The sequence below is a fragment of the Mustela putorius genome, unplaced genomic scaffold, assembly GCF_011764305.1.
Source record: "Mustela putorius furo isolate JIRA1106 unplaced genomic scaffold, ASM1176430v1.1 tig00003859_pilon_pilon_pilon, whole genome shotgun sequence".
In the NCBI taxonomy this organism is placed as follows: Eukaryota; Metazoa; Chordata; class Mammalia; order Carnivora; family Mustelidae; genus Mustela; species Mustela putorius.
The window spans coordinates 28,467,006-28,490,314 of NW_025422011.1; the positions used below are offsets into that span (position 1 = coordinate 28,467,006).

The window sequence follows — 23,309 nt, forward strand, 5'->3', positions numbered from 1 at the left end:
GTGCATTTAGACAAGTAACATTTCAAAGGAAAGAACTAAACAGCGTCCATCTGATGAGCAGGGACTGACATTAGCTTAGCCTTACCTAATCTACGGGGCAGTTTTCACCTGTCCTTCCCTGTATCATTTTTGCCTTCATTAGAAAGACTCCTGGCTCCCTGTTGGGGTAAATATTAGCCTTAGCCCCATGTCACAGATGGAGAGCGGGGCCATAAGGCAGCAAGAGGACCTGCTCCTGGTCATGAGTTGGGCACCAAATCTATGTCCTCCCACTCCCATGCATTCTTTGTCTGTTTAAAACAAGCCGGACAGGCCCCCGCGGCGGGCGGACAGGCGGGGCGGACGCGAGCCGGGGAGGCTGGCCCGGCGGCCGCGGGGCGGGAGGCACGTGACCCCCGCGCGCCGGCCCCGGGGGTGACCCTCCCCGGCCTGGCCTCCCACGACCTCAAGCCCCAGCGCCCTCTCCGGCTCCCGAGCAGCGGCGCGCGGTCTCCGAGCACAGCGCGGGCTTCCGCGGCCCCGGAGGGGCCGGAGTCTCCCTCACGGCCGCTTCCGCCTAGTCCACTTGGCTTTTCAGGAGCGTGAAGCCCCGTCTGTCTGACAGCACAGCCTGTTGGCACGGCGGTGGCCGCGCACGGCCCCCCAGCGCCCTAGAGTCACGCCTCCGAGCGCATCGCCGGCGGCCTGCGCGGAGGAGGGGGCCCGAGAGGTCCGCCGCTCCGGGCTGGCTCCTGTCGCGTCCTCCCACCGGCGTGCGCGGCTTCACGGCTGCGCAGCCCCTGTGCCCGCGCTGCGGTCCGCTCTCCTGACTAGTACTGCACGCTTTGCGCTGAGAGCAAGTCTGTTGTTGGTGCTCCGGCTTTCCCCGAGCTGGGGGCCTGTGGGAGGTGGTGGGAATTGTGGCAGGGGTTCCCTAGGCACACAGGCAGTCAGCAGGTTTTTCTTTAAAAACGGGGTAGGGGGGAACACCTCCTATCCTCCTTTCCATAATTACATAAATAAGATCCTCAAGGTGGAAAAACACGGAAAAAAGAATATCAAACATTTCTTCTAATCATCCCTTCGTGCCAACCTAAGGACAACCACGCTTACTTGTTAAGTGTCTGTCCTTCCGTGTTACTATTTTCTGTGCCTGTAAAAACATACATCGTTTTCTCTCCCACCCCGCCAAAATAAAGGCACCCAAACGGTCAGTCTTTTGAAGGGCTTTTTATTGGTTTGTTCCTTTGCTTTTTCTTTCTAGCAGCAATTCAAGAACTTTTCTGTACCGACCTATGTACTTCTACAATGTGATTTTTAATGCTTGTCCAGGATCCCATTATGTGGATATATCATAATTTATTTAATCAATACTCTGGGGCGCCTGGGTGGCTCAGTGGGTTAAGCCTCAGCATGGGTCATGATCTTGAGGGTCCTGGGATCCAGGCCTGCGTTGGGCTTTCTGCTCAGCGGGGAGCCTTTTTCTCTCTGTCTCTGCCTGCCTATCTGCCTGCTTGTGATCTCTCTGTCAAATAAATAAACAAAATCTTAAAAAGAAAAAAAAACCAATACTCTGTTGTTTGGCATTTAAGTGGTTTCCATTTTTTCCCACTACAACAATGCTGTGATGAATACTCAAGTATGTACATTTTCATGCATTACTTTTGATTATATTTGTACATTCTTGGAAGTAGTATTCAGGGTCAAACAGTATGCAAGGATTTAAGGCTTTATTCCGTCAGTACTACATTGGTTTTAAAACATTATTTAATGTAAAAACAACATTAGAGCAACAATAATGAATTCCTCAAAAGAAATATCCACAAACTTCTTTCTCTGACAAATAAATAGCTTTTATTTGTTTATGTTCCTGGCCATATGCAAAGAGTATTTTTATAGGATTCTATTTCTACCTATGCCAGGCTATTATATCTCCAGGAATGAATAACTCACACAGGTTACAGGATCTAACTGAAACCATTTAGCTGAAAGGGAGGAGAAAACAGTCCCACTGAAATTCAGCAAAAGGCGCTGGGGTCCAGCTAGGCCTGTTGGACTGGAGCTGGAAAGGTGTTCAGGATCTAAAGCAGCTTTCCAGAACTCAGAAGGACTTCTTGATCTTTGCTCTAGCTCTGTTATTTACCAAAGTTAGCTACTTTTTGTGGTTTCCCTTCTTTCTGTCTACCTCTTTCTTTCCATTCATCTGGCCGACTTCCTTAAACTTTATATCTTTTCTCAGCTTACTATTTTCTAGTTCTTTATAACGCATATGTTCACAGTATCTCTTTGCCATACTTGACCTCATGATCTATATATCCTTTTTTTTCTTTTAAGATTTTATGTATTTGCCAGAGAGAGTGAGAACCAGCACAAGCAGGTGGAGCAGCAGGTAGAGGGAGAAGCAGGCTCCCCACCAAGCAAGAATTTGTGGACTCATGCGGGGACCCTGGGATCATGACCTGAGCTGAAGGCCGACACTTAACGTACTGAGCCACCCAGGAGTCCCTAGTCTTTAAGCTTCAGCTCCTGATGTGATTTACCCGATTCGGTATTCCCCAAGTAGGACTCCAAAGGATGAGAAAGTTCACCAGTTCACCCCTGTTTGATTGGAGTTTTACAACAAAGCATTTCAAAGGATGTTGGCTTCTTGGATCTGTTGTCCATTCCTGACCGAGTCAGCCGTGTGGAGAAGAGGGGACATAGAGCCACATGGCAAGGACATGGTTATTTAGGGCTACTCACCAAGCAGGTACTTATAGGTGATGCAGTTCCTTAAAAGGGGATAGTGGCTACTGTAGGTAACTGGGCTTTTTTTCTCTCTCTTTTTTTTTAGATTTTATTTATTTATTTGACAGAGAGAGAGAGAGAGAGATCACAAGCAGGCAGAGAGAGAGGGAAAAGCAGGCTCCCTGCTGAGCAGAGAGCCCGACGCAGGCCTCGATCCTAGGACCCTGAGATCATGACCCAAGCTGAAGGCAGAGGCTTAACCCACTGAGCCACCCAGGTGCCCCAGTAGCTGGGTTTTTATGTATAGTGCAGTAATATGGATAAAAGTATGTAGTGTGTTTTAATTATTGTTTCATCATAAACATATAATGACTTCATATGTTTCCAGCTTAAATGGGCATAATAGTTCAGTCAGTGGATTGACTGTAATTTAAGCAATCTCCTACAATTAGAAATTTAAATTCAGTTCTTTTTTTTTTTTTAAAGCATGTTAACCAATTTGGAAAATTCTATAATGAACAACTTATCAGTATATATTTTTACTTTCTCTTGGATTTTTCTCTTATGGGTGTATCAATTAGCAATGTGTTTCTTTTTTTAAAGATTTACTTATTCACTTTGAGAGAGAGAGTGAGAGCTGGGGCGGGGGGGGGGGGATTGTGCAGGGAGGAGCAGAGGGATCAGGAGAGAGAATCTTGAGCAGACTCTGCACTGAGCCTGAGACAGGGCTTGATCCCACAATTCCGAGATCCTGAGATCATGACCTGAGCCAAAACCAAGAGTCGGATGTTTAACCAACCATGCCACCCAGGCGCAAAGAACAGAAAGCTTCTCTAAAGTACTTTAAATGAAGAGATTTTTTTTTTTCATGTAACAAGTCACTCAAGGGTAGATTTGGTTCTTCGGGCCTTTTTCTTATGTTCATATTCTCAAACTGAGTGCTGAAGCTCTCGTTATAGTATCAGTATTCAAGGGAGGAAAGAGGAAGAAAAAAATGCCACTCAGGTCTTCCTTTGCACTGTTGTCATCCGCAGTCACCCCCAGTAGACGTAGACTTCTGTCTCTTTGGCCATAACTGCGTTACAGGGCACCCCTACCAGTATGGGAGGCTACAAAAGCCAGCATCTTCCCAACCTCCTTATTTGGTAGCAGCAGAGAAGAGAGGAGTTGGGAATGTGCACTAAACCAGGCTTTCTGGTGCTGTCACAGGGGCTTCTCAGAAGTGTTGAAGCTGTGAAAACCTTCCTTCAAATAAAATCTTGCCTGGACGCGTATTTGGAAAAGCTGATAAAAGTGCAGTTGCTTTGGCTGAAGTGACAATGAGGGCTTAGAGCTTTGTGTGGACAGCAACCCCGCTCCCCGGTACAAGGTGTTTCCTGCTTTCTAGTTGTTCGCACCCCTATCACCTTGCAATTAGTACTTAGTGTTCCATCTGGGAGAAACCCTCCATGGGCTTACGCTCAGGAGATAGTTCCCATCTCCCCTGAGGAAGCTGAGGACTCGAGCTCTGCACCCTTCCCTCCTGCGTCCTTGGCAAACCTGAAGCATGGGATTTAGGTTCAGTCAATCAGACATTCTTTCCTGTCTTTGAATGACCAGCATGTGACAGTGTTGGGGGGTGATTGGAGTTCATCTTCCTCTCAGCAGCAATGCCACATGCACCTGACTGTTCTTGCTCTGTGACCTGTGGTTCCAGCTGCCTAGTCCTCTGGAATTCTTCGTTCCTGCCTGTTTTCAAAATCTGGTTGTAGAGTTTCTCAGATCTTCTGTGAGCCTCTGAGTTTGTTTCAGTGCATTGACTTTTGGATTAAGATAGGCAGGGTTAACTTCTTTTGCTTATAGCCCTGGGACATGGCCAATATATACCCTCCCTAGCAGTGGCACAGACAGCTCTGTAGAATGTCTGAGGTTGCAAGGGGCATAGTTTAAAATCTGCTGCCTTAGGATAAATCCCTTGGACTGGAATTAAGGGACAAAGGTACAAATGGTTTAAAGTTTCTTGATAATTATTGCCAAAGAGTGTTCCAAAAGTATTGTGAAAATTTACTTAACCACAAACATTGGGTATTATCGCTGTAACTTTTGCTAGTATAATGGCAGGGAAATGGTTCCTATTAGTGTTTTAATTTGCATTTATTTCAGAATATGAAGCTCAACACTTTTCCTTATGTTGACTTATGGTTATATTTCTATTTATGGAAGATGTCTGTTTATTCAGGCTTTATTTTTTCTGTTTACGACATGAACTTCATATAATTCAGATATTCATTCTTTGAACGCTTACTGCAAACATTTTTCTTGGTCTATTTTTATCTGCCTCTTGTTACTTTTCTTCGTACAGAAGCTTTGCATTTTTATGTAGTAAAATCTGTTCATCTTTTCCTTTGTCATTTCTTCTTTTGCTTCAGTGCTTTAAAAGTTACTATTCCTCCAAAGATCTGATAAGTAGTGAATTCAATTTCCTGCCAGTTTTCCCTGTGATTTGGCTTTTATATATTTTATTCTTTAATCTGAGATTTTTTTTTTTTTTTTTAGTATTGTATGAATCTAAATAATTACATTGGGTTTTAGATTGATAGGCTTTTGTGAACAAACCAAGCCTCTGGGTTTTTGTTTTGCTTTGTTTGGGGTTTTAGTAAATGCAAACAGAACTGTCCAGGGAGCAGGGGCTTGTTATGGAGAGAAGTGTGAGCGAAATGGAGAGAGAACTTTAGACAACTGAGCTAGAAACAAAGAGACAGGGAAGCGCTGCATCAGAGATAGAAAAGCTGAAACAGAGTGAAACAGAAACAAAGAGAAGTGAGGAATCAAAGGTCAAGAAGCCAAGAGAGGGAAACGAAGATCTAGTGCAGGAGAGGGCTTTGGACGTCTCTGGGCCTGGAGCTTGGATGGGTGACCACGGAGTGACTGGCAGAGGCTGGGATGACACCACGGGCAGCAATGGAAGGTCTCCCTCTGCCACACTACCCCATCCAGCCTGGGCCTGGGGGGGCCTCACATTCCATCTGGGGCTCCCAATTTCCTCTTCATTCTCCAGTCGGCTCCAGGTCTGGGGATCTCAGCACGTAGAGGAAAATATCTTTCCTCTTCTCCTGCCTGTGGTCTTCCTTCTCTCTGGTCTCCTTTCTGGTCTGCCTTCAGGCAAGCATTCAAGGAAGATCTTGAAGACCAATCATCTACAATGGCCACCCGTGGGGGCTATATAATCCAGATATCTCAGCCTGGCTCGGAAGCCCAGTTATTATCCTGTCTGAGGGGGTAAGTAACTGTGTCCAACAATAAAGGGTAGATCTGGATTCAGACCCTGGTCCCTTCTAATTCCAAAGCTTGCAGTTCTTTACTGTGCATCAAGATATTGGGCTTATCTTACATCTCCACTAGAAAGTATCTTCCCCAACATGCTTTCCTCTTTATCTCTGTTTATCCAGATGTCATTTTCTCATCACTGCCATCTTCCATGTCCTGGAGCTCAAGCTTCATTGAGCTGTAGGCTGAGGCCTTTCTTATAGTCCCATCTTCTACTCTTCCCTAAATAGTATGGTATTTTTGTCTTGTTTCCCCATTATAATCTGGGATGGTGTGTTTTACTTCTTTGGACGTCCTGCCTTACTCGATACTATGCTGCCCAGTTGTTGGGCCATTTACTTGATTGCTCCAAGGAAGAGAAGGCAACCATTAAAGAGATGTGTTATGAAGCCAGCTAAGCTACTCCATGGTGACTGGAGCTTGTTCCCACTGAGAAATTATGAGACGTGATCTGGATCTTCCTAAACAAAGGTGAGGGAACTGCATCCCCCCAGATTGGCTGACGGCTGCTCTGGGAGCAGGGGGTGTGAGATGGGAGTCGTTGGGGGGAGGTGGGTGCTAATTCTCTGAGCTGGCCTGCTGGTAGCAAGAATGGACTTGCACAGTTCAGAAAAATCCATCAGGCAAAGAGATGAAATTCTTGAGGCACTGGGTCCCTGAGTACATTGCAAAGTCCCAGGATATGGGCTGGACTCAATTAACAATGAATGAAAATATCTGCTTCCCCTGACTTTCACACCAGAGTCTTATAAATATTTGACCTTTGTAGTTGTATAAGTGAAAAATAATACTGATGAAGCAAAAATAGTAACTCTGTCATTTTAATTTTTGTGTATAATTCACATTGACTTTTAAAATAATTTCAAACTCAACATCAATACTTGTTTTTTTTTTTAAACATCAATACTTCTTTAATTATAAAGGACACTGACACGTTCCAGTAAATGATCACACCCTCATCTCACCCTATAAGTAGGTGTTACTGTTATTTTCGTTTTAAAGCTCCAGAGAAAGAGCAAAGACATTTAGTGACCTGCCCTAAACCATTCAGGCTTTCCTGGTGGGGATAGGATTTGACATTAGATTTTCTTACTTCAAACCCGAGCTCTTCTAATTGTACCCAGGTGTCCTTTGGACAAACTTTTATCTTTCGAACGGGAGAAAACCAATGAGCCCCCTTACCTCTCAGTTTTTCGATCTATAAAACAAAGAGTAGTGAACATTTGTTGTTTGTGTCTCTCCAGCATCCTCTCTCCATTCTTCTGAGAGCATCGCAATGATCAGCTGGGAATTTGTTAGAATTGCCAATTCTTGGGCTTTCCCCCATGGTCTACTGAATCAGAAACTCCTGGGCTAGGCCCCCAGCATCTGTGTTTTAACAAGTCCTCCAGGTGATTCTGATTCATGCTGAAGTTTGAGAAACACTGGCTTAGGGGAAAGAACTTAAATGGTGCCATCTTGCCAACCCCAGGGGAAACCCTGCTTAAGACAAGAGCCATGGAGAGGAAGCACAGCTGAGAGATACAGAGAGTGAAAGGGTCCTAAAGTTACCATTGGAGTCTCCGAGTCTGGTCCAGCCTGAGGTTAGTGCGACAGCTGTATCATGTAGTTATGTGAACCGATAAGTTCTTTTTATTTCCGTCTGAGTTGGGTTTCTCTCACTGGCAACCAAACAGTGAGAGAAACATCCTGATGGTTGAAGGGAACCTTTATTCCTCCTTAAGTCCAAATGGAGAGATTTTCGTTAAGCCTTGGTTGTCAAAGTATGGTACCAGGAGAGGCAGCATCACCATCACCAGGGAACTTGTTAAAAACACAGTTTAGGGACACCTGGGTGACTCAGTCTGTTAGGCGTCTGCCTTCAGCTCAGGTCATTGTCCTAGGGTCCTGGGATCGAGTCCTGCATCGGGCTACTTGCTCAGCAACGAGCCTGCTTCTCCCTCTGCCTACTGCTACCCCTGCTTGTGCACATGCTCTCTCATTCTTGCAAATAAGTAAAATAAAATATTCTAAAAAACCAAACAAACAGTTTATCATGCCCTATTCCATACCCACCGAATCAGGGTCCTGGGGATGGAGCCTGGCAATCTGTGTGGGAGTAAGTCTTCTTGGTGATTCTGATGCCCATTAAAATTTGTAAATCACTAGAGTGAGACTCCCAGACTCTCTCCCCACCCTCTTATTTATCCTTTTCCATGAAGAAGGTATGCATTATCTAATTAATGGGTTCAGCAGCATGATCTGGGCATGCTCAGTTTAACTCTTCCCTTTGTTTTCTTTGACAGCTTGTTGGACTAAAGGGAAAGGTTCTTCTCTGTTCCCCTAGGTGCCACAAGCTGTACAGAGGCAGCTCCTGTAGAGGAGGCCTGCGGTTTTTCCAGCCGTGACTGTAACTCAGTGGTAAGTTTATTCTGGGAACCATGTAGACACGCTCATGTGGTCTCACATCTAAGCCATGTCCTCCAGGGTAGCTCTTATCAGTAATAAAGCTGACATTTTTATTTTTAATCTGTTGGTTTTCTGTGTCCTGTTTCTCACTTGGTTCAGAACTTGGGTGAGGAAGAGGGCTGTTATTTATTGGGTTCCCCTAATGCCCAACACTGACTAAAATGGCAAGGGGTGGAGTAGAGGATCTCTCAGGTATCTTCCCTTCTTACACTTAGGGCATTGTATCTCGCTTTCTCTCCAACACTCCTGAGCGCCCCATGAAGAAAACCTTATTTGTTCTCACTAGACCACTGGTATCGCACCTGTGGGAGAAAGAAGTATCCTGTGGCTCATGGGGTACAGGAGGGAAGATTGCGATCGCAAAGCATTTCCTTTCAGTTCTCTCCTGGAACAGTGTAGTTCTCTGAGGCAGGAATGGGGCCTTGAAACCGGTGCATTTTAAAAAGCCTCCTAGGAGCTGCTGTCTGCCTTAGCCTTATTGTCAGGTTCTACCAGCCATCCAACCTAAATCCATGTGGCTGCACTTGAAGTTGTGTCCTATTCTGGAAGCTAGAGATGTTTTAGCTTATCATTTCAAAGCAAAGACTTCCCATTTTTTTCTATTCTACGCTCTTGGTCTTTCACAAGTTCTTCGCATATCTTTAAGACAGTCATAGTCACGGTCCTGGTAAGGGATGTGGATTAAAGAGGGCTCTGTCTGGGGTTCTATAAACCAGACCTGGGTGCTACAAGAAACTTGATTTTCAGGGTTCAGTCCCCTTACAGCAGCAGGCATGACTCTTTTTGGAAATCTGGGGCAGGAAAGGAAGGGACAAAGCAGCCATCACAGTCCACCTGAGTGATAACAGGACGACAGAGGGATTTTCTATATATTGACCCTAATTCTTGTTCTTTCTGAAAGAGTTAATTCCCAGATTATCTAACGAACACTACATTTTACACAGTTAGATTATATATGTACAACCTTGACTCCTGCTTTGCCTATATCATTAAAATTTGTTCATAAAGAGGGGTGTCTAGGTGGCTCAGTTGGTTGAGCCCTGACTCTTGGTTTCAGCTCCGGTCATGATCTTGGAGTCATGGGATCAAGTTCCACTTTGGGCTCTGTGTTAGGTGCAGAGTCTGCTTGGGATTCTGTCTCTTTCTCTCCCTCTGTTCCTCCCCATTCTCTCTCTCTCTCTCTCTCTCTAATAAATAAAAAAGAAAGAAAGAAAAGAAGGAAGGAAGGAAGGAAGGAAGAAGAGAGAAAGAATGAAATATGGGAAAACTCAAAGTAGGAAATAAAACTCTCTTGTGATCTCACTACCTAGGATAACTGAATATCCTATTGGCCTTTCTTTTCATCTGTTCATAATGATTAAGTAGAAAAGCTTTGAGCTACTCATAGGTTCAAATATACACTCTGCCTTGTACTAGATATATGACATCTCTGTGCTTCAACTTTTTTTTTTTTAAATATAAACAGTAATAGAACCCACCTCATATGGTTGCTTTGTGGATTAAATTGGTTAATAGGTTTTAAGTAATCAGCACAATGCCAGGCTCCTGGTAAGTGCTCAGTAAATGGTAGTTATTAAGTATGTGTTTCATATTTTTGTATATACGGATCTGTATCCTATTCTCCTATTCCCATACAGATAAACATTATTTTTAATGCCAGGTAGTATTCATAATCATATTGTAGCATCATTTATCTAACCGAGTCTCTGTAGTTGAATATTTAAGTAGTTTTGATTTTTCATTATTTAAAAAAGATGCAGCAGTGGACACTCTTGCTTGATTGTTCCCGGCAGCCACTGCCTGAAAGGGGCAGTGTGACTTTGACCCTGCTCTGTCTCCTAGGTTCTGGGGATCCCAAGGCAATGCACTACGTTGAGTCAGGCCCCAAGCTGGGAGACAGAATCCGAGTTCCAGTTGTCCTTCCGCTCTATCTCTGGGGACCACGCTTTTCTATCTGGGCCTCTGCTTCCCCATCTTTAAAATGAGAACTTTAGTGGGAATGATCTCAGAGTACTTTTTCTGCTCTATCCAGGACTCTATGATTCTATAACCATCCTCCGCTAAGCTATGGATTCCTCTGGCTCTGTTGTGGCCTTCCTCAGGGCTGTGTGTGCCCACGCTACAGCGTGTGTTTCAGTTTCTATTCTTAGCAGTGTGATCTTTAAACAAGGAATAGATTTGTGCATCTGTCTCATCTCAGATGCACGCGGCTCCTGCTGGGCTGTTTCATTCTCCACCAGCCATTCATTCACATTAGGAGCAGAGGCCCATTAAGGAACTTAGTGGATGGTGTGTTTCCATCCACCACGGTAAGAGCAGAACGCTTCCTGATCTGGGGTTTGGCCCTCTTTGATTATCGGGCCTGGGCTCTGCCTGACTCAGCTATAGATGAGGTCAGGGGGATCTTCATTTCAGCAGTACCTCCTTTCTCACTCCACCCTTAGATCCTTTCTCTGGGATGGGCCAGGGATGGTATTCGGGCAATGGTGGTTTTTAGAGATGGTGAGTCACCAACATTCCAGATGAGGAGGTCATTGTTTGTTCTGAAATAGAGTGGACACGGATGTGTCTACTCTCCTCCAAGAGTTCTCAGCTATGGAGGTGTCTCAGGGTTGCTTTGGGTATTTAAATGCACAACTTCTGAGTCTTGGTTATCAAGATGGCAGGTAGGGGAGCCCAGGTCCTTCATTTTAAAATGATCACAGGTGATTCAGATGTGCGTCCCAGCTGAAGAGCACTGGCGGATCATTGTAAGATTGGCAAACACTTAAAGCCCACAAAGACCAGGCAGGTAGCATCCACTGCTATGGGAGGTAATGAGACTGCTCGTGACTTTAAAGGACAGAGGCATCCTAGACCTTTTCTCAAGGGCAACCTGTACTTACCTGGACCCAGTTGTCATATGATAATATTGACCTGATGTTGCTAGATATTCCATTTAATTTTATTGGAAAGAGTTAGAAATCCAGATTTGTTTGTGAAATGTCCTATGTTAAAATATTGATAACTCAATTACATGTTGATAATCTGATTTAAAAAATTGAATTAAGCACCAAAATACATCTGCTGGCCAAATCAGGTCTTGAATCTGCCTGTTGAAGTTTCTTGGCAGTCCTTTAGCCAGATAGTCACTTAGCTTAAGCCAAAATGATGCATTCAACAGGTCTCCTGATTGGTAGCATTACACCATCTCTGCGCTGTGAGGCTCTGTGGGATTCTGGATAACACCCGGCTTGGCATGAGGTAAAGTGCTCTAAGCAGGGGAGTCAGAAGACCTGTGTCCTGCTAACAACTTGCTAGGTGACATTGGGAAAGATTCTTTCCCTAGTCACAGGATTTCTTTCGGTAGGGGAAGGGGAAATGATCTCTACCATTCTTTCCAAGTTTGTAGGTCATTCTTTTTGTAAAGATTTACATACTTCCCTATTTTATTCCAGCTACTTGAGAAGGAAACTTTCCAGATTAAGATGAAAATTCATCTTTATTTGGCTCGAATGACAATTAGTTCTTTCTTTCCCATATTCTCCTATGTCATCAGTGATTTCTTTTTGTAGAGGTTTCTTTTTGTGTAGGCTTTTGGGGTATTTTCTAAGGGCAAGAAAACATTTTGGAATGGAAGTCTCAGTGGAGTTGAGCCTGCAAGCTTCTTGCTTGCTGCTCACTCAACTTTGAATCAAATAATAGTAATAATAAAAAAGGGAATAGAGATGTTACAGGGGACACCTTGGCATAAAAAAAAAAAATTTCCTTGATAGGTCAGATAAAATCCTGGAACTGAATCTTTTCTTCCCATGGTTTTATTAAAGTTAAATTCATATACCATAACATTCACTTTAAAAAGTGTATAATTGGGCGCCTGGGTGGCTCAGTGGATTAGGCCGCTGCCTTCGGCTCAGGTCGTGATCTCAGGGTCCTGGGATCGAGTCCCGCGTCGGGCTCTCTGCTCAGCGGGGAGCCTGCTTCCCTCTCTCTCTCTCTGGCTGCCTCTCTACTTGTGATTTCTCTCTGTCAAATAGATGAATCTTTAAAAAAAAAAAAGAAATAAAAAAAAATAAAAAGTGTATAATTCAATGGTTTTTAGTATATTTACAGAGTTGTGCCACCATCCTCGCTATCTAATCTCAGAATATGTTCCTATCTCCAGAAAGAAACCCCATACCCATTATCAGTCACTCAGCATTTTCCCCTCAGTCTTGGAGATTGCTAATCTACTTTCTGCCTTTATGGATTTTCTTCCTTGGAAACCTTCCATATAAATGGAATTATATAATATGTGCCCTTTTGTAACTGGCTTCTTCCAGTTAGCATGATGGTTTTAATGTTCATCCATGTTGTAGCGGGTATCAGTATCTCATCCTTTTTTATTGCCAAATAAAATTCTGTTGTATGAATATAGCACATTTTATTTAACCACTCATCAGTTGATGCACAGTCAGGTTCTTTCTACTTTTTGGCTAGTATGAATATGCTGCTATGAACTTGCATATACAAGTTTTTTTTTTTTTTAAATTTTATTTTATTTGAGAGCGAGACAGTGAGAGAGAACATGAGCGAGGAGAAGGTCAGAGAGAGAAGCAGACTCCCCGCGGAGTTGGGAGCCCAATGCAGGACTTGATCCCGGGACTCCGGGATCATGACCTGAGCCAAAGGCAGTCGTCCAACCAACTGAGCCACCCAGGCGTCCCACATATACAAGTTTTTGTATGGGAATATGATTTAATTTATCTTGGATCTGTACTGAGGTATTATATAGTTAAGTCCATGTTTAGCCTTTTGAGGAAATGTCAGACTGTTTTCCCAAAGCAGCAGCACCGTGTTATATTCTTACCGGCAGTGTGTGAGGGTTCTAGTTTCACCACATTCTTGTCAACAATTGTTATTATCTGGCTTTTTTATCATGGTGATCCTAGGGAGTGTGAAGTAGTATCTCATTGTAGTTTTGATGCCACAGTTGAATCAGTTCCGGATTGTCCTGACCTAGGCTATCCACCCACCCTCCAGCTAATTACTGTGGCTAGTGGAGGTTGATAATCTTAAGAGAATTAGAGTGTACCCTTGCAGCTGGGTGTGGGTGCCATTCATAAACCAGAGGGGAAATTTGGAGATATTATTTGACAGGAGGGAGAAATGGATGACTGGGAGGCAACCGGCACATATTTCCTATAGGATGGGTTTGCTTGCTTGGTTTCAGGAATTGTCCTATACACAGGGATCGTAGTGGTGCAGAGTGGGAAGGAAAGAGAATCTTGGTCAGGACTTAGGCATAGAGGTAGCTCACAAAGAGGTGGACTGAAATAGATTCTACCTAAAATAGGCTGGAACTTCAGAAGGCAAGAAGCATAAGCAGGATACTTTGGTCATCTTCTTGGTCCTGAAGGATTATGGGAAATTTTAGGGCTAGGCAGAAATTGAGAGACATTTGTGGGAAGATTAACTGGCACTTTCTCAGCACTTCTTTGAGTCTCCTCTTTCTTTTCTCTCTCCTTTTCCTTCTTCTTTTCACATTGATGATAATATCTGTCATTGAGGTCTTTCTGGCTATGACTGCTGTGTAACAAATATTTTGCTTCCCCTCCTGCAAAAAAATAGGTGTTTAAAACAACCATTTTATACCTGTTTGACCCTGGGCTGGATCCCATGCTGGGGGGAGCGGGGAGGGAAATGCTCTAAAGCACATTACTGAGTCAACTGGCAAAATTGGAATATCAATTTAGATTAGACGAACATATTCATATCGGTATTAAATTTACTAAAGTTGATAACTGTACCGTAGTTTTATGAGATCCTATCCCTATTCCTAGGAAATATACACTGAGGTACTTAGGGACAAAGGGCCATAATGCCAGTAACTTACCCTTAAATGGTTCAAAAAATTCATTTCTATATATGGATTGTATATAATCAGATATATAACCATAAATATATATATATATATTTATGAAAGAGAGAAATAGGGGGGTAAAATGTTCACAGTAGTGGAATTTGGGTAAAGGTGGTGTAAGGGTATACTTTATACTTTACACATGGAAGTAATTTCCAATTGAAAAAGTGAGAGAAGGACAACCAGTTTACTACTTTATTTTGCTCATGATTTTGTGCATCAGGAAGGGCTGGTCTGGGGTCTCTCCTGAAGGTCAGGAGTGACTGCCTTCAGGGGAAGGTTCAGCAATGTTGGGTATCCAAGGTATCTCCCGAGGCTGGAAGTTGATGCTGGAGGTCTACTGGAGCTCAGTTGGACCTTTGACTTGCATGCTTACATGTGGCCTTGCTAGCATGGGAGTCTTAGGGTAGCCAAACTTCTTGACTTTGTTTCTCCCAGAGTGAGAATCCCAAGAGAACAGGTGGAAGCTGAATGGCCTCTTCTGACCTAGCCTTGGAAGTTATATAGCATCTTTTCTGCTGTATTCTATCAGTTCCAAGGAAGTCACTAGGAAGTGTCCAAGAACTTGCCCTCATGTTCCAAAATTGCAATAGAAGCTTACTGCATACCAGGCACTGTTTTATGTGCCTTATAGGTATTAACTCATTTGATTCTTGCTGAAAAACAACAACAGCAGCAACAAAACAACCCTTATGGTAAGTAGCCTTACTGTCCTTAGGAAAGACAAAACTTGGGATACAGAGTTTCAGTTCCCAACATTAGTGGAAGAGCTAGGATTTGAATCCAGACAGTTTGGCCCCAGACCCTATGGCCTTATCTACTACCTGATACTACCTCCACATAGAGCTGTGATTCCTGCTACATTTGGTTAAACTGCCATACACATAGATAACCACTTAAAAAAAAAAGATTTCTTTATTTGAGAGAAAGAGAGAGAGAGAGAGAACTAGTGGGAGGGTTAGAGCAAAGAGAAGAGAGAATGACAAGCTGACTCCCCACTAAGCAGGGAGCCCAAGGTGGGGCTCGATCCCATGACCCTGAGATGAGGGCCTGAGCAGAAACCAAGAGTTGGAGGCTTAACCAATTACACCAACCAAATGCCCCTATAATCCCTTTCAGCTCAGGATCACTGGCACGCAAACACTGGCACGCAAACTACCCCAATACATTCCAAATCACATGACATAATTCTTATCTTCTGAGCTCTGACTTTTGCACATGCACTCTCCTTTCTCTGGAATACCTTTCTTCTAATTATTCACCTGTCTCTATTACTTATTCTTCAGATCTTTTAGGAAGCCTTCCTTGACCACTCAACTCTCGGGGGAATGCTTCTGTTATGGGCACACATGCTGCATGGTTCTTAATAGTTACAGTGCTTATCATTATGCCTGATAATTTTGTCGTTGTCCTGGCTGTCTCCCCCACTGGACTATAAGTTCTCTGAGGGCAGGGATGCGGCTTTGTTCAGGAGAGGATCTCTAGGACTGGGTAAGTGCCTGGTATGTACTGTGTCCATAATTACAAACTAACCTCTCACTTACACTCCTCTAGACAATGACCACATATTTCTCACACATAAATGAAGCCACTAGGATGCTCTCCTGACATATACGAAACCTGTCCCATTTACTCTCGTCCATGCACCCTCAATCACTGTGACATCCCCCATGCTCACTCAGTCACTGTCACCTTCCTCCCCTACCCTCCGGCTGCAACCCATCACACACACAACTACTGTGACACAGTTCTGATCCTCAATCACTGTCACACACTATTTTTCACACAATCACGGTCACCATCTGTATTCTTAAAACAGGATATTTACTCTCCTACAAAAACTGAGTTAAGATGACAACAGCTCTATTTTTCACAACGCCTTCACATACTGTATTTTTTCATCCATGGAATCCCTGACAATCCCTGACATTGCACAGTTATGGTCACACTCCGTCTACTGTCTTCCTCCCGTTCCCACTTGACACCCACTCGTCCTACACGCGCACACAGACACACAGACACACACAGACACATACAGACACACATACACACACTCACTGTCAAGGGATCGGAGGGGTCCGGTCGCGGGGGTCTGAGTCGCCCTCTGTCAGCGCTTGAATCTCATTCCCACACCTTCCACCCTCACCGTCACTCCCGCGCTCCCTCAACTCACTCTCACTGTCGAGGGACGCCAGGGGCGGGTCCGCGGGGGTCTGAGCCGCCAGGGGTCAGCGCCGGAGTCTCAGCCCAGGCCAGCGCGGCCCCGCCCCGCCCGCCCCGCCCCCTCATGCATATGCAGCACCTCAGCCTCGCAGCCCGGCCCCCAGACGGCCATTTGTAGCGGCGCTGGAGGCAGTGTTCGGCAGGCGCTGCGGAGACGTGTGGAGGAGCGCGCGCCCCCCGGCCGCTGCCGCCCCTGGCCCCTGCGGTCCTCCGGCTCCTCCGCGCCTCGGGCGGGACCCGGCCAGCCCGGGCGCCGCGTTGCCGCCCGGAGCGGCCCTCCCGGCAGCTCCCGGCGCCCGGGACCCCCGCCCGCCGCTCGCCCGCAGCCCGCCGGCCGCACACGTCTCCGGAGCCGGGCCTAGGGCGGGCGGCGGCTCGGCGTGGCCGGGCGGGCTCGGCGGCGTCCCCATGGCCGCGGCCGGCTGGCGGGACGGCTCCGGCCAGGAGAAGTACCGGCTCGTGGTGGTCGGCGGAGGCGGCGTGGGCAAGTCGGCGCTCACCATCCAGTTCATCCAGGTGCCTGGAGCGGGCCTGCCGGGGGCGCCGGGGCGGCGGCAGGCGGGGGCTCGCGCTACCTGTGGCGGGGCGGCTGCCGCGACCCCGCCCCAGAGGCGCGGCGCGGGCCGGGGGCGAGTTGGGGGGGGCGGTGGTGCGGGCCGGGCTCTGCCCTCCTGCCCTGCGGCCGTGGCGCCGCGCTCCTGCCTGCCCGGCGCCCTGTTCGGCGTCCGGGGAGTCGGGCTTCTCAGGAATGTGTCCGGGAGGGCGGAGCTGGCAGGGTGGGAAGCGCCGATCCACCTTATCGCTCCGGTCGGGGCCGGGGCCGAGCCTCCCGGGAGGCTGCGCCGCCGCGCCGTGCTTCCTGCCCCGCGGCTGGGTCTCGGGGCGTCGGGTGCGGGGCTGCAGCCCCTCGCGCTGGGCTTTCAGCCGCTGCGGCCGCCTCCTGCACCGTCGGTGCGATCGCGGTAGCAACTTGGCCGCGGCTCCGCGTGGTCTGCGGGTTTCTCCGCGCACGCTGAGCCCGAGCTGCCGGCTTCGAGCTGTATGTTTCTCTTTGTGTGTGTTTGTGCTTTTCTTTTAAGTAATCTCTTAGGTACTATGTCCGGGTGGGAGTGTGTGATCATGCCCGAGGGAAATGGTGGCTTCGAGGAAGTTAAGAATGTTCTCCGATAGGGGTGAGACCATTTCCTAGGAATTCCTGGTGCCTTCCTGCTTCTCTCTTTGCCAAGGTGAAGTTTGGGATGGGCCAGGCTAGGAGATGACCGACCCGGGCGTGCCTTCCCTATCTGTTCCAACTACCCACTCCTCCACTCCCAGCTCTCTCTGGTTGGTAGAGGCGAAAGTCAGAGCTTGTGGTAAAGAAGAGGGCGGTGGAATTCTTCATTCTTAGGATTTGCTCTTGTTAAGAGGTTTGAGTGATCTTTTCGGGGGATTTTGAAAATGAGAAACCCAGATGTCTCTCTGCTTTTGTCAACCTAAAAGGTGTGGCATATGCTGGGAGAGAACGAAGGTACCCCTTTATAACAGTAACAAAGATATTCTTACTATATTAAGAATACTGTTAAGATGCCTCGGTGAAGAATTGATTTCTGGTTTCCGTTTCATCCATCTGTTATCAGCTGGGATACATGAATGGCTTGTTTCAATTTCACTTAACGTTTAGAGTGACGTTAAAATACAGAGTACTGTTAACATAAATATGATTGTTACCTTTTACGTTGACTAAATGAGCAATAATTGCTGTTAAAATATTTCAAGGGGTTAAAAACTACTGCTACAACCTTTTTGTCCAGGAAGAGATGTTTATGTAATGAGCATTTACAGTATGTTCATTAAGTGGGTTTAAAAAAAAAATCACACCGAGTAAGAGGTGAGATTGGTTTAAGTTTAGCAGGCTGCAGAATCAGGGATATTGTCTTGTTGCTATTTCGCTAGGGCCAAGAGAGATTTTAACTGATGGCAAAGCAAAACAGTTTATACCTTAACCTTTCTTTGGAGACTGTACTTGGGGGGCTGGCAGTGGTGGTGAGGAGTGAGAAAAGAATCCGGGGTTCCAGTATTAGTAAAGTGTCACCTGAAAGGTTAAACTACACATACGTAGGTCCTTTGTGGAGGAGGGACTATCTGAATATACTTAAATATGTAAGTTATTTAATTAAGGTATTGGAACCTTTTATTTTTGGGAAATAGTTTCAGAAACTGCTAAGATAACAGTAATTGCTGTTTTAAAAAATGATTCTCTAGAATTCTTTTGTTAAAGAAACATCTCCTTTATGAATAGTACTGTCCTAGATGGTATGAAAGAAGTAAATGAGCTGTGTATGGATGAGAAACACACACATGTATACATGGAGAAAAAGTGAGCTTTGAGTCAACGTAATTGTTTATCTTGCTCTGTCATTTATTGGTTGTGAGAACACTGCCAGAATATTCAGCTTCCCTGAGTCTCCACTTAATCATCAGCAAAAGGGATAGGATCACACATTGTTTATTATCTTTTGAATTATGGGAGTGTCCTTAGCACTCTTGTGGGTCACATAGTGTGTGCTCAGTTAATGATGGCTATTAGTGTAAGTGTCTATGTATATAATTTTGTATCACATTTAAATGCAAAGGGAATTCAGAATTGGGGAAAAGTCAGTTTGGGAAGAATTGATAACAGTACTGTATAGGCTTGGTGTTAGGGAGAGAGTATGTGAGTATGGGGGAGGTTATATGCTAGTTGGGAGAGAGAGAAGGCAGGTAGGCAAGGAGGGGAGTGTGAGAGGCAGATAATCTGGAGCCAGTGAAAGGGACCAGTACGCTCCGACTCTGAGGGGGCTTTTGCAGAGGTAGAAGCCAGTCCACCTGGGGGCAGTCTCAACTCTACCACTTGCTGCAGTATAATCTTAGATAAATTTCTTAATCTCTCAGTATCTCAATTTTCCCCATCTGTAATCTGGGGAAATACACAGTACCACATACTCTTGTGGTGAAAATTAAATGAGTTGATCTATGTCAAGGACTTAAAACAATGCCTATTGTATAAAAAGTCTACAGACATTATTGTTGTTATATTAATCTTATACTGTGGAGCTAAAGTGACTATTTGTCATCTACACTTAATAGAACCACTATTTATTGTCTGACTCTTGGGAAATTAAAATTCATTCTGCTGTGATTGTCTAGCAGTGGTAATTGGAGAGGAGATGGCAGGAGGATAATAATCTTAATAAGTGGAAGTCAGTTCTTGTTGTAGGAGATCAGGATGACACAAATTGGTTTTATTTACTTTTTAAGTCTTCTGAAATGACACTTTTTAGGGTTCAGTATATATTTTTCTCTTATATAATCTTGAGCAGAAAAAATACAGTAAATTGGGGAATGGAGAATTTAAAAATGACTTTGTCTTTAGTCTTGACTTTCTTTAACCTTAGATGTATTGGGACCTATGCATATGAAGAGCTGCAAAATAGGAAATTAAGGCAATAATTGCTTAATTGAGGTGCCTTTTCCTCTTTAAAAATGAATTTAGCAAATCATAAAGTGTATAAAAATGTAAAATATGTGGAGTTAATGTTTCTGTTGTTCATAGTTTTTTGAAAAATGTTTTAAGTTTTGTTGGTAAATAGAATACCTAAATGATGAGTAAATTGTAGTTAGGAAATGATCTTAACATTTTACCAAGTGAAATGGAGAGAGTTTGGCATATCTGGATTCTAGGTCTCTCTACTCACGTGATGCTGGGGAATCTCTTAATCTTTCAGTCTTTTCAAGGCTTTAGTTTTATTTTTCTCCATAAAATGTTGAGTTTGGGTGAACAAATCTCTGTGCTTTTGAAATTCTGGGTTCTTATTTAGTTAGCTAGCTATGTGTCTTTAGTCAAATATCTTGGGTTCTCTGAGTCTCCTCTGAAAAGGGAGACTAATAATAGTATCTTTAGGGTTTTTGCAATAAATACAATAGCATGGCAAATCATTCAGCACAGTGCCATCTATAGAGTAAGTTAATAATAATTGTTACCTGGTATTATTTGCTGCTATTATTATCTTGTTCTTCCAAAACAAAGTTTGTAATTTCTTCATTTTTGCTCGACACATAATCTGGTCTCTTAAGGCTTCAGCACTCCCTACCTCCCACCCCAACCTCAGATTCCCCTCTTCACATTGTGTGGTCTTTAGGTGATAAATGTTGATCCCGTTTTGAGTTGGGGAAACTTCTTTTTATCAGTTGCAAGTTGATTTTTGGGAAATTTGGAGTATTATTGGGGTTTTGGGTTAATGCTTTACCTGCTAACTCTCAAAAGAGAACACATGTGTTTTACAGAATTAGAGGAATTTCCCAGCTTATAGGCTTTGTTTAGCATCCTTACTTTATTGAGCAGTGTGTCAGATTTTGAGGTGTGTGGGAAATAGTTGATTGCTCACGTGTTGAGTTTTAGTCAGTTTTACAATCTGTTAGTCGGACCTGACTCAGACCTTGCTTTTTACTCAGAGTTTGTCTTTTCTCTGAATGCTTTTTCATGGACTTTTCCTGGGGCAGAGATCCTAGAAGAGATTTCAGGACTCATTATGTTATAGTTTAACTGGTCCACGTGTGAAGGGCGTAAGTTTAGGTTCCAGAATTGGTCCTCTACTGCAACATCTTGAAGACACTCTGCAGTTGTAAGTCATATAAAATAACTCATGTCTGTGAATCTGAAACTATAGGTTTATCTTTTGTGTGCATCTATTGCTTTACATTTTCAGAGTGATTTACAAATGAATTCTTGGTATTGACAAATAAGGCACCTCTGCTGATGGTGGTATTTATTGGAGATTATTTTAGTAACACCAGAAGTGGATCTGCTGATAGCTCCTGCAAAGAAGTGGTAGGCATGCAAGGAAGAGGATGGCCACTTCTGTTAGAGGAGAAGCAGAGAAAGCCTAACCTGAGGTCTCTTAAAACTCACTCTTACTCATTCTAACATGTGTGCGTCTCTAATGGGATAGGGAAAGTTGCAGCAGTGTAGTGGGGACATTTCTGTTGAATAGGTCAAGAATCCTGTTTTTCCCCTTGATATAATACCATTAGAAGGCAAAGTGATGATGATAGGCAGCTGCCTACTGGGATGAGATTTTTAATTCACTTGTGAGGCTGAAATGTGGGTCTTTGCAAACTTTGAAGTAAAAGTAGTTGTTAATTTGGTTGGGAATTAAACTGGTAACTTTAAAACGGGGGACTGGGTGGGAAGAGAGACTTTTTTTTTCAAAGATTTTATTTATTTGATAGAGAGCTCAAGCAGGGGCAGTGGCAGAGGGAGAGGGAGAAGCAGGCTCCCCACTGAGCAAGGGAGCCCCGAGTTGGGCTCCCTCCCAGGACCTCTGGATCATGACCTGAGGTGAAGGCAGAACTCAATCAACTGAGCCACACTGGTGCCCTGAAAGGAGATTTTTTAAAAAGCAGTATTGCTTTTTTAATTTAAAAAGTTCCTTTTAATTTTTTCTTTCTTTCTTTTTTTTTTTTTGGCATGGGGAGGGATAGAGGGAGAGAGAGAGAATCTGAAGCAGACTCCCTCCTGAGCCTAGAGCCCATCCCAGGGCTTGATCTCACAACCTTGAGATCATGACCTAAGCCAAAATTAGAAATTGGACTCTTAACCGACTGAGCCACCTAGGAGCCTCTGAAGGTTCCATTTTCAAAGTAATAGATCATAAAATTGAAACAGATTTTCTGATGCTGTACAAAGATTTCCTCTTCCTTTCTTTCCCTCCCTCCCTTCCTTCCTTCCTGCCATCCTTCCTTCCTTCCGAGGAAAAACAGAAGTGTCTTTAGAGTAGTAGTTCTGTATGCCCTCCTTACTGAAAAGTGACCGTGAATAAAACACTTTCACACTGTCAGTAGACATTGTGGAGTTAATAGTGAATCTTCTGGCAAGGCCTTGATCTTGAATTACTTTGGGCAGAGTTGCTGAGTCTGTGTTTGGGATTGAAACTTAGTTTAAAGTAATGTCCTTGGTAGACCTTTGATTTATTTTTACTTTGTAAAGAGAAACAGCTCTCAGGCTTTTATGAGAAAGACAAAGATTTATATACTCACTTATTTTTATGGCTCTAAAAGAAACAAATTTAAGTTGTCTAAAATTAGGCTACTGGAGACATAGAATGAGTTCCTTGTCACCTTATAAATTATATTTTGTTTTTAGTGTTTTACAAAAGCAATGTGATTGTTTATTGGCTACATAGCATTAAATTGTAGTTTAATTAAAAATATTACAGTCACAAAAATTGTTGTTTGTATATATTAGTAGTTTAATATTGCCCGCCAACTTATCTTGTCACCTCATTTGGTGATTATTTTCTTCTAGGAGAAAGAGCTTTGTATACAAGTAAGTACATGCTTAGTAGTTGAAGTATGGATATAAAAGTCAAAGTAACATCCAATGTTGCTTTAAAAAAAAAAACTTTACTCAGATTTTCCGGATGCTAACATATTTTATAAAATAACATGTTTTACCATATTTGTTTTTTATCTTCCCAATCTATGCTGTTTTATTTAAAATCATTTGAGTGTAAATTGAAGACAGTGACCCCTTATTTTTAAGTCTCTTCATGTATATTTCCTAAATACAAGGTCATTTGCTTATATAAACATAGTGTGCAACCAAAATCAGATATTAACATTGATATATTATTAAGCTAACATGCAGAGCTTTTTCAGATTTTGTCTGTTGTCCCAATAATGCCCTTTATAGCATAAGAAAATCTCTGATTATGTACCGCATTCTGTT

At 44.0% G+C, this 23,309-nt stretch overlaps 1 protein-coding gene across 1 annotated transcript in view; it reads left to right on the forward strand.

Moving 5' to 3' along the window:
- Nucleotides 1-16,670: 16,670 nt before the first annotated feature.
- RRAS2 (RAS related 2) overlaps nt 16,671-23,309 on the forward strand; it is a 72,247-nt gene continuing 65,608 nt past the window's right edge. The window contains exon 1 of the mRNA XM_045066207.1: nt 16,671-17,080. Within this exon, the coding sequence (XP_044922142.1) occupies nt 16,973-17,080 (108 nt within the window). The 5' untranslated portion in view covers nt 16,671-16,972. The remainder of the gene's footprint in view (nt 17,081-23,309) is intronic.